Source organism: Geospiza fortis, unplaced genomic scaffold, assembly GCF_000277835.1.
Source record: "Geospiza fortis unplaced genomic scaffold, GeoFor_1.0 scaffold53, whole genome shotgun sequence".
Taxonomy (NCBI): Eukaryota; Metazoa; Chordata; class Aves; order Passeriformes; family Thraupidae; genus Geospiza; species Geospiza fortis.
In genome coordinates, this window is record NW_005054305.1 from 3,111,824 (window position 1) to 3,124,091 (window position 12,268).

The 12,268-nt window shown below is 39.6% G+C and overlaps 1 protein-coding gene across 8 annotated transcripts in view; it reads right to left on the minus strand.

Annotated features, from left to right (window-relative positions):
* Nucleotides 1-4,788: 4,788 nt before the first annotated feature.
* Nucleotides 4,789-12,268, minus strand: part of ZNF521 (zinc finger protein 521) — a 230,337-nt gene continuing 222,857 nt past the window's right edge. For all 8 annotated transcript variants that reach the window (XM_031066627.1, XM_031066626.1, XM_031066625.1 and 5 more), the window contains one exon: nucleotides 4,789-5,617. In XM_031066627.1, coding sequence (XP_030922487.1) covers nucleotides 5,588-5,617 — 30 coding nt within the window. In that variant the 3' untranslated portion in view covers nucleotides 4,789-5,587. The remainder of the gene's footprint in view (nucleotides 5,618-12,268) is intronic.

Sequence of the window (12,268 nt, forward strand, 5' to 3'; positions counted from 1 at the left end):
CAGCAGGAACCCATGCTGCTGGCAAAGTCAACAGTCCCATTACTATATCAGCAGATTCCTTCCCAATAGCTCAGTGATTCTTATTTGTTCTGATTTGGGCATCCAGAAGGTTCACTGCCCAAGTATGACATCTACAGCTGAAACAACCATAAATGTGCTTTGCTTTACACCATCCCAGAGAAGTCTGCAGATGAAAATTTATGCTTAGAAGATAATAAATAAAAGAAGCATCACAGACCAGCCTGAAAACCATCTTGATCCTCCTTAAAATTTAGTTACGTGCTCATAAAAAAAATAATGGCACAGAGGAAATACCTTTTCCTGCAGAAAAATGGAATTCTGTCATCTCTTTCTCCTACACATGGACTGGATGAACCAGAAAAGACATTTTACTCTAGGAGTTTTTATTCCAAAACATGTCTAAGGATTAGGATATTACTCACATAGATGATTGCTTACTACAAAAGTCATCTGTTTTATACTTGAAAATAAATAGGCAATGAAATATCTCAATGTATTCCATTTTACCCTTTACTAAACTGCATTTGTGTGCTTAATGTTAACCTTCCCATTCAAATGTCATTAGCTGCTAATTAAGATGTTGATATGCTGATAGTATATCTTGCAGTAGAGATGATTTGCAGGCACTTACTAGGTGTTTATCAAACTCCAGCACACGTATTGGTTTAGCATGTGTGGCACATTTAATTTACTGAACACTGTCCCAGTTCTCCACTCTTTTTTTTTTTCCTAATACATAATGAGCAAAACATGGCAAGTTGTCAGGAATAACCTCACAAGAGAAGTAAAAGTAAGTGACCTAGGCACTCTTGTGCAAACAGTTTTTACCTACGATTTCAAGAAACCTTATTTAGAAATCTCTAAAACTATCGCAGCATATTACTAACAAAATGAATAAGCCCTCTGAATTTGTCTATGATTTACACTGTTACATAGTCAGAGACAGAAGCCTCCATAGTGTTAAAGGCTTCTTTTCAAGCAACTTCTTTGCTACTGGCAAGAAGAGTTTAAATCAGAGAAAGGCAGTGATGATTCTGCTAGTGCAAAAGCAGTTCTGCAACACAGGGTACATTTTCACAGGACATTTTAATATAATTTATGAATATTTGCTCGCAACATAATTGTCTTTTCTGCTGACATTTTCAAAGCAACACTGTGATTTGTTGGGTCTCCTGAGAGTCCAAGTACAAAACTGATAATTATATTAAATATACATAGACAATAAAGAGTGTGTTTACATAACTATGCCCATAAATATCTGGTTGAACAGTCATTGTTCTCAAAACCCTTTTAAGCAGCTCTCAGAGGGATCCAATTCTAATGACATGATGGTTTAAAAGATGTTGCTCAGTCTTGTTCCATATTTAATTAACTTTCCTTTTTTAAACTTGTGATGGTGTAGACAATAACAAATAGCTCTGAAAAGAGAACGAGCCTTGAAACATGAGTGAGACCTTGTCAGGCTTTTGTGTGCCACACACAGAAGAAGATCAGCAGACCAGGGTTGGTGGCCGGGGACTGTCCAGCTCCTGGGGGACTCCATTGCTGTAGCATGCACAGCTCACTACGACTAATAACAACAGCAACAACAACAATAATAATTAAACAAATCTTCTGCATACCAATAAGGGAAGTGACATAGGGAGGGAAAGTGAATGTATTAAATAGAATTGGTAGAATAGGCCTAAACTTGTTTATTTTTCTGCTGCTGTAGAGCAGTGAAGCAAATACTTTAAAGAGAATGGCACACTGCCCACTAAGATGTAAAGGGCGTGTGAGCATTAATTGAGCACCACTGTATGACTGAACACATTAAGCAGGAATCAAGGTAACATTTCTAAATTCATGGACAGTCTTATCCTATGGAGTCCTTCACATTGCCTCATCCTAGACAGGGCTGCTACAGCAGCACAGTATTCTGTTTTCACACTGAGCTATTTTTAATTGTCACCAATTATAACTCATTTACTTTTATGTGTCCTGGTTGTCACAATATTAACATTTGTAAGTCTTTCCCTTTGCAGGCTGTGAGAATCTGTTGTGACATCTCAATAAACTGGGATTCAATCAAGGTGTGAATGAATTGTTAATCTTGTTATAAATAGAAAATGCCATATGTTGGTAAGAAAGGGACGTCTCCCTTTTTCTGTTGTTGAGGACAGTGGTAATGAAACAAAGTGAGTGGTCATGCCAGAATTACTAATAAAGTGCAGTCACTGAGACATGGAAAGAACTTCAGCTTTCCCCCTGCTCTTAAGAAGGAAGGGATAACTATTAATGTGTCCTAAACAGAGGTTTTGAAACATTTTTCATGGAGTTTGCAAAGCGACTTATAAATCAGGAAAAGTAGTGAGAGCACTGGGCTTGGAGTTGAATCAAAGAAATTCTGACAACCTCCATGTGGACTGAACCACCAAAAATGGATTGGAAAGTCTAACTTACAGGCAACTGGCTACGAACACATGTATGACAGTAGAAATTCTGGGTTTGGATAGCTTAATGTCATAAAGGCCTAATATATGCTTATTCCTGGACTATCTTTTGTTCAGATAAGGGATCAGTGCCTTTCCTCATAAATTCAGTGCTCAGATATTGTCTGGGTAGGTCACTTCACTTGTGCAGTATAAATTCTCTATTTATATCTGCTTTAGGTTTGTGACATTTCCTAAACATAACTCTGGCAAACAAACAGAAGGACTAATTGCTTTATTAAACAATTACTTAGAGCAAAACTCATGTCCACTTGAAATCCTGGGAATATAGCCTGTCTCAGAGGTAAAATGATACCTTGTCCATCAGTCTATCCACACAACTCTTGAACAGATTTATCCTTTTACACTGGGCTAAGGGCATGAGGAGGGGCTTCTCTTAGCTTTTGCTAACCCAGGGCAGAGAAGGGCACTCCACAGCTGAAATGCACACATGCACACGGAGTGCCTGTCTCTTCTTCCAACAGGCAAGATGATCTGCCTCTCCTGTTGATTTTTCTAAATGCTGTGGTAACTCCCCAAGCGATACTCAGCTCTCATTGGGAAGTTCGGATGTCTTCCATAATCTATTTAAACAGCTATTTAGGTATCACTGAGAAACCTGTTACTTTAGAAAAGGTAAGAGGATTCCATCACTTGATACCAGCAGCCAGCTCTCAGAAGCCACCTGGGGCTGCCCGTGGCCACAAGACCCCTCTATTCCCCTGAGCTGGCCTCAAGGGACAATGGATGCATGAAGTCTTCATCTCATTTGCTGTTGCTGTGTTTACTGTTCCTTTATTTACGTATCTAGAAATTCAACATCTTTGCATGTTTTGCAAGCTGTCATGACATGAGACGCTAGTAATAGACTATGTTTTGCTTGCTAACATATTTTTGACATATTTTAGCTTTGATTATAAGATTGCATCTTTCCTTGCTACCATCTGTCTCAACTCAGTGGCACTCTGGCATTTACAAAAACAGTAGAGTGTAATATTTCTTATATACTTGAACTCTACTACAAACATGTTATTTTCAGTCTTAACCAATATGTCACACTTTCACACATGAAGGCTGAAATGCCTTATATCCTTTAAGGTATCTGTCAAAAATAAAGAACGTATCATCACATTCAATTTGGCTGAGATGAGTAATATATTAATGAGAATAAGAATGGGAACAGTTTCTGACTTATAAATAGAACTGGCATTTTACAAGCCTTATGTATTCATGCCTGCATTTATCCTTTTGTCAGCACAAATGAGATATTCATACAAAACCTGGGAATTTCTTTCTTGTATTTAGCAAAATCTGCACAATATTTTCAAAGCTGGAGTGCTAAATATGACACTTTTTTCTAGGAATATCTGGTAGCCAGACACTTTCTGATTTTACTTCTTTTCTCTCTGTCCTCCATCTGTAAGGAGTCAAATTGTTACACTCAGCAAACTGGAAATCACACTTTATATCTACCCTGACAGCACTAGGTGAGCAGTTCTAGACATTTGGACTTGTTGTGATGTGTGGCTGTTTAAAGGCAGTATTTCAGCAGCGCTGGTTTTCATGGGATGAAACTAGAATTCCAGCAATAGGATGAGATACTAGAATAGCAGGACAATGTTTTTTTGGCCTCTTCTGTAGGTGAGCTGGAGTAGGGGGGACAGTGGTGTAGACAAGGAGAGTTTTTATCCCCTTTTTTCTTCTCCTTGAAGCTGCAGTCAGGAGCCAATTCAGACCTGAGCAAAGGTGTGAGGTGTTGTGAGAGCTCCCCCCAGGGCATGGTGCCAGAGAGCATCACCCTGCAGCAAGCACCACCTCCAATTCTGCTACCCATGCCAGAGCAGAGGGTCAGGGATGTCAACTTAATAGCACTGCTGGCCAGAGCTGTAGTGGCTCCCTCTCATCAGCACCAGACCCGGCTCACCAGGTGATATTTCATTTAAATTTACCAATAATTATACATGGAAGATGCGTGGTGACTCCTCTGGCCACCAATGTGTCAAGTGTGTAAGTATGAAATTGCTGAGACAGACAAATAAAAGAAACAAATAAACCCAGAAAACAGTGAATATCACTCTCAAGTACACATTGCTTTTCAGTGGGCCAGCAGATTTGTTTCTACAATTACATTTATTTCAACAACTACCTTTGAGAAAAACAACCTGTTTTACTGAGCAGTGTACAGATCCTGATTAAATGAGATTCCAGATCTTGGCAGTTCTTTAGGTAATATAACAGCAGAAATAATAATGCTACTTTCTGAGGAAAAAGACAAGACACAAAGCACACTCACACATAATGGTAAACTGAATTTATTTCCTTTTGGAAAACAATTCCAGTAATCTCCAGGTTCAGACCGCAGAGTAAACATTAATAACAGTAACATACAGGTTAGTTCAACTGATTCAAGAATTTGGCCATGTGAAATCATTAAGGAAAGTCTTGAACACTCAAAGCTTCAAATGGTATCCAGGAAAAAAAATTCTTTGACAAACTACATAACAACTATTGCATATATGGTAATGCTATCTGTCATATCGCAAGGCTTACAAATATATATACGGGCCTTATTCAACTGTGGGTTCCTGCTCTGTGAGAAAGAGTCTCTTCATATTTTTTGCAAGAATCTTCAGCAATAAAAAATAGTCTTAGATTCATCCGTTTGTATACCAAAAGAGAGATTTCTGGACTGAAGTTTAAACGAAAGGGAGGCCAAACAGAGCTGCAATGGAACATAGCTATTACTTTCTCCCTCCTCCTTGAAAATGACATTTTTTCTTAAGCTATTTTTTTCTCCTCACACAGTATTATTATTATTTGTATCTTTCCTGAATAGGGCCCAAGTCCACTTGTCTTTATAAGACCATTTTAGTATCAGACAACATAATACATGTGCAACACTTTATATACAGGAAGTCTATCCGGTGCTCAAAAGTTCAAACACATGAACATCCAACAGTTCCGATAATACAAGTTTTATGGTACAATACAATGATTCTGAATAATATACATTAACAATGAAAGTTTCGTGCAAAGAGTAAAATGTGTTCCCTTTTTGTGCCACAAAGAATTCTCTGGAAGAGACGGGCCTTGCACTAACTGCTGTGCTGGGTCATCGTATGATTCTGCAACGAAAACAAAAGAAACAACTTAGTCACAGGACAGGCATTTCTGTGTGAAAGAAGGATGCAAAAACAATTTTCCCAACATGTCTTGTAAAATGATGGGTTGGATAAAGAGAATATTCTTGACCCCTCCTTGTTTAAACTAGCCAGAAACAGCATAACTATGGAAGAGAGGAGCCCTCCCCAGCTGTTTCACACCAGTATCCTTTACATGTGCCACAAGAAGGGCAACACAGTCTCTGCAGACAGGGTGTGGGCTGACCTGCCCCAGTGAAATTGCAGACCAGGTCAGTGATCCTGGTGTCTGCTTACACATGGCTCATGGTTTATGCATTGCAAAAATGAGAAGTGCATTTGCCATAAGTCTTATGCTAACTGGCCTGTGCTTCCTACACTGTGGCACTGCTTCAATTGCACTCCTGCAGTAAAACCTATTTCCCCCACATGTTAAGAGAACCTCTGCTAGAGAGCTCAGAAACTGATGAGAAAACAGGAGGGGCTGGCACAGCCTGCCCTTTGCCCACCAAAACCCACAGGTATTTTTCTTCGGGTGAACACAGTGCCTTATGTGCAGTAACACACCATGGACTTTGGAGTCCTAAATTCTCCTTTCCTGTACAAGTAATCACTAAATCAAGCAGCAAACACCAGTTTCACCCTCTTTCCTCCTCACCCCTCAAGCCAAATTGACCACTTTAAGAAAGATGCTATTGTGCTGCCTGTACTGGCTCACATCCTTCACAAGCATTGACCTAAGAGCAAGGGACCAATCCAATACATCTTAAGTTTTCTACAGTGTACACTGGATCCACAGATAACTAGAAAATGTCTGTAGATGCTACTTGGACAACAGGGCAGCCACTGATTAGTGATGAATTTTCCCCTTAGTAATCGGGGCCAGATTTGGGCCAGTGACCCAGAGGGCAGGGGTGTCACATCCCATGATTTGCTCCCAGCACATCCAGACCCTTCACTCTACTTTATTAAGTTAATCTGTCTTTAAACCTCTTTGGGCTAACGCACTCTAGGATGAACCTGTTCCCACAAGACAGTCATCATTTACAACAAAGTGAACATCTACTGAACCATACCCTCCAGAGCCACCCATGAAAGGGCACATGAAAACAGCCTCGGTGAAACGAATGTGAAATACAGCGTGACTGTAGACCAGCCTAAAAATCCTCTCTCCCATCCTCTCTCCCTCTTCCCTAAACCATGCACGCACACAAATAATAGTTCATGGGACATTTGGCAAGGAAAGGATCTTACAGTAAGACTGAGGAATTTTTAATGTAGTGCCATTCTCAAGATTAAAGGAAAATGACCCAGTGACACTCAAAGATGCAATTTCCAGATGTGAATGCAAAATGATTTAATGCTGATGGCAGGAATTCCAGACTGTCCAAGGCCAAAGAGTGTTAAAAAAATACGCTCCACCACTTGATTTCATCTAATTCCTCATCCTTCCCATAAAATAATTTCAAAATGCTGTAAAGCACTAACAATAGATGCAGCCAAAAATGCTGGCTGGTCACAGGTAATGGGCTCTGACTTTAAAGCACAAAAGCAAGGAAATTAAGAGTTAAGCCTGACAGTCAGTCCTTTTGTCATCCTGTTGTGTCCATTTATTGCAGCACTTACAGCATAACACCACAGGCTTATTGGAGACCCTGCAGTACCTAGAAACAACAGGACAAGTTAAATATGGGGTGGCAGCCTGAATTCTGATTTTCTTCTCTGCTTCTGAGCAGGTGAAGTAATATACCAATTGTTACATTGCAGACAGATATTTGGGGGGGGTCTTTTGTTTCTAGTCTACTGAGAGTAAGCACGTCAGTCATGCCCATTTTTTATTTCTTTTCACTAAGTGAAAAATGCATAATCAGTATGAAGCTGGATGAACAGTTGCATATGAAGCAGTCAAAAGGTGTTTTAAAATTGCAGCTGTAACTCTGGCTGCAATGACATTTTTGATTGAAAAATAAAAATGCCCAAATATGAAGGAGACAAAATAAAACACAGGATAAGGACTGACTCGCCTCAGCTCTCAGTGTCCCTGACTCCTGTGCCCTGGTGCAAAATGAGATTCTCTGGAGATAATGAAGAAATAATAGGAAAAAACCAAACAAGCGCTGCAGAGAAGAACGAGACAGGGAAGGATAGGAACATGAGGAAATGCTTTGAACGGTTTAGGCCTTAAAAAGGCAACAATATGCCTTGCAAACAGTCAAAACAAAACACAGTTTCCACAGTAATTAAGGCTCCTCAAACGTTAGGGACTAGGGAGGAATACCTATTTGGCTAAGTTGCAAAAAATTACAAAGCGGAAGTGCTTCAGGAACATAACATTGACAAGACAAGCAGGCAAGGAATGGGAGGGGAGAGATAAGAAAAGGAGGAAAATTCTGTAATCCTACAGAGAGCCATATTCCACTCTACCAAAAGCCATCTATTGGACACCCCATGTCTAAGTGACTGAAAATTGCAAACATTAATCCCAGTTATGAACCATTGTTGTTTTTATGAGGGGTGCTGTGTTTAAAAATTTAGGGCAAAATTTCTCCTCTATTATCCACCCAGCACATCTCGACTCTGCTAGTCTCTTTGCCTCGTGGTGTGCAGCGAGCTCCTGCCTCCCTGGCAGTGGGAGATCAGGCACGCGGGGAAAGCGGAATTTGGAGCTCCTGCCAGCAGGGACGTGGCAGGGCCATGGGAGTGTGGCACACCCAGGGAGAGTACAATATTACACTTGAGATTCCCTGAGTGCCTTGGAGAGCATGCTGCCCTTCACTAAAGACACACTAGACACGCCTGAAACACGCCTCCTTCAGAAACTTCAACTAGCTTGCCTGAGTTTGGAGCAGTTAGTACCTCCACTTGCCAAAAAGAAGTGAAGCACAAGAGGTATCATATGCTCCCCTCCTTTGCCTCCCCCAAATCTGATTGTGCATTAGCACATCTGTTTAATTATGTGGTAGTCTCCCTACAAAGCAAAAATGTCAATTTCCTGCTTAGCCATGGAAAGGGGAAAATATTTTTTCTCAATATAATCTTTCCTGGACTTCAGCAACAGCTGTGTTCCAATTTCCAAGAGCTGGGATCTCATGAGGAGACACTAGTTTGCAAATACAAATTCAAGCTTTGCATGCACAAAATGGAGGAACGGGGAAGCAGGACGGGTGTGTGTGTGTCACTGCATTTGTTATCATGTAGACACAAACCAGGAAAACTCCTACATCCCCAATTTCTATGTCTCAGTGTTAGCTGGAAAAATCTGAATTCAGTATTTTTCACAAGCAAAAGAAACTCTTTAAGTGCATTTGCCCTATTCCTAGAAATAATTATTTTTGATAGCTGAATCCAGAATCCCAACTGTTATGTGACCTACTATAGAATTACATGCTACCACTTTTCTGGATGAAAATGCTTTGAGATATCCCTGTTGCTAGTGTTAAGGACTTGAAAACATGCAAAGAATTTCAGGATAATGCTGTGTGGAAGAATCTCCTTGGCAAACAAATTCAAAAAGGTTTCTTTGCAGAAAGGCTGGAGACAAAAGAGGTAATAATACCTGTTGTTTGGGGCATGCCTTTGTGTTTCGGAGGGAGCATGAGAAGTAACAGCTAGCAAAACGTTCCCGCCCACAGCATCAAAATTAACGAAGAAAAAAATACCCACAGATACCCACAGACTCAGTGGCACATTAGAATCCCTAATGTGAACTGTGGTTTCATGCAATTTAAATGGGACTTCTCTATTTTATGAGCAGATGAACCAAGACATGGCTGTACCTGACAAACAGCGCAAACAGGGTACACATGAAGAGGCATAAAGATGAAATGTAGGTGCATTATTTCAACAGATGGTAACAGTACCACAGCAGCATGTTATTTTTTCCTTAGTTCAAGAACACAAACATGAGTAATCAATCATCACTGATTAAGTAATTATGGTACCCTACATGTTATCACTTATCTGGAATCCTTTATCTGTGTACATTACAGACCATCTTGTATTTTTTTGCATTCAAAAAAATAAAAATCCACCCCACTGCACTGCAATCCAGCTCCAGGTTGTAAAACAGAACCCTACATTACTATCAACCTTTAAGCGCCACAATTTACTCTTTTTTTAACAAAAGCAATTGGTTTCCAACAGTCTGGATAATAAGTCTTTTGACCTGCATTCTTCTTTGACCCATTAAGGTCACCCCTGCGCTCGGGCATATAGCTGACTTAGGAAATGCCTGCAAGTCCTGCATTTCATCTCCTGCCCACTCAAAATAAAGCTTTCTTTAAATGTGTCTGTACGGGTCCCCGAAGACCAGGGAGGCATCCCTGTAGTGGGCAATGGAGGGACAGAAGCTTCTGCCTTTATTAATGAATGCAGACCATTATGAGTCTGGCTGGCTCCTGCACTGTTCCCAGAAGCATATACTGTACGTGACTTAAAATGCTAGAATATTGACACAAAGCGAGCTGGGCACCCCTAAGGAAAATTACTCCTTGGATATAATGTAGGCTCGTAACAGCTATTAGAGTACAAAATAAAACCCTCCGGGATCAAACTGACATATACCGCATTCTACCTACTCCTCAAACATTAGAAGAATTTCTTTGTGAAGGCATTCTCAAGGACAGCATTAAACTGACTTTTGTAGCAATCTGCAACAGCTTTTTGGCTTACAGCTTTTAGTACTAAATCTCTAGTTTGAATCAATATAAGTACTATATCTACTACATTAATCAATACATTTTGTTCAATACACGTTCTATTAAATTATACTTTCTAATCAAGATTTTCTGCTTCTCTTCCCTTCTTTTTTTATTCCAACTTCTTACCCTGTACCACACTTTTCAAACTGTCTGCAGCTAAGAAGAGGATGTTGGATTTTCCAGAACCAAAGGGGAAGAAAGAAAGAAAGGCCCGTGGAAAGGTAAGCCTAGCAAAACCTAGCACAGGATCAACACTATTTCCAGAACTTTGGTCCAATGCTCTATTACTTATCCTGGTTGCCATGACCTCTTATGCAGAAAGGTCTGTATTGGACACTGTTGGAATATTATACCGTGTGGAAAGGCGAAGGAAGAGGGAAGAGGAGTACTGTAAGTGGTAACACCAAAGCCAAATAAATGAAACTTATTCAGACTAAACTATAAAAAAGGTAATTTTTCATAATGTTTCTTCAGTTTTGTGCTGTTTCAATATTGCAGCACAAAGTTTCCTGTCAAGGCCCCATTATATTGCTGAAGGATTCTTTCCTGGTAAACTGTAATATGATTATACTCAAGGACCGAATCGATGACTTACTCAGATTTGTACAGTACTAAGCTTAAATACAAACTATAAATTAAGATGTAAAAATATATTATTTAGTCCAGGTCTTTGGGGATATGTGAAACACTGGGATAGAAGATGTCTCCAGCAATCTGAGCGATCTACACAGTTAGAATAAATGACTTTCCCACACCTGTGTTAGATTTGGTGGAATGTGGTTGTTCTTCATAAGAAGAGAGTATGAAAAAAAAGGTCAAAATGATAAACATGCATATTGCAGGCATGCAGTGAATTTGCCACTGTCTTACAGATAAAACCACTGTATTCGTGTCCCTCGTTTACAGACAGTTTCTCTTTTCCTATCTCCATATAATCACTGTGAACCTGCGGAAAAACTGTTGCATTTTCTTTTGACATTTAACATCACCTCAACCAGCTCACAATAGTGTCTTATAATATCTTCTAGATGACACTATGTCACTATTAAACAAAAAGGTGAAATAGCATAATAAAAGAGAAGAATAAGAATTCATACAATTTAAAGACAGAAAAGACCCATTAGGGCGTTTTCTCCACCCATCTTGCCAGTGTTGGATTATTGCCTATAGTGTAATTTCAAGTGTTTTGCCCAGTCCAATTTTAATTAGAGCTTCCAATGCTCCTCCTGGGAGACTATTTCACAGTTTCACAGACCTCAGGGTTAGTATTTTTTTCCTGATGTTCATCCCAGGAGAGGAAGAGGCTCAGCCAACCCCAAATCAGACATGAAACCAAATCTGCATAGTTAGGAGCTGGTTTCAGTAGAATATCTGGGCCATTTTGAACCATCTGAAAGCAGTAAACTTACTTTCAATGCCTCAACAAATTATGGCACTAGCTCCACTGCTGCTGCAAACAATTAAGAATATTCAGTTATGTTGGTTTCTAAGGCTCAGTTGCTCTATAGGTAAAAAAAACCCAAACAACAGTATAGGTGGGATTTGGGGTTTTTGTACTAAGGGTAAAGACTTCTATAGTGCACTCCACCAAATGAATTAATTGAAGGTTAGGGTCATATCCAGGCTCATTCTATGATTCTATAATCCTTGATTGTACTGACAGAGCATTTATGGACATTCAGATTGTAAACATTTTTGTCTTTTTCACATATGTGAAATACAAAAAGAGCAGTTTCAGTTGAAGCTCATTAACAAATGAGCGATTATTTCCCCTCTCAGACCCCACCCTTCCTTTTATAAAGCACTAACTACAAGAAATTAACTTGAATTACTGTATCTGAAATGTCAGAACTAACAAATGTTCCTGATGTGTTTCACCCCACGAATTACAATGCTTCTGACACTAATATATATTCATATGTCAGTGGTCACATCT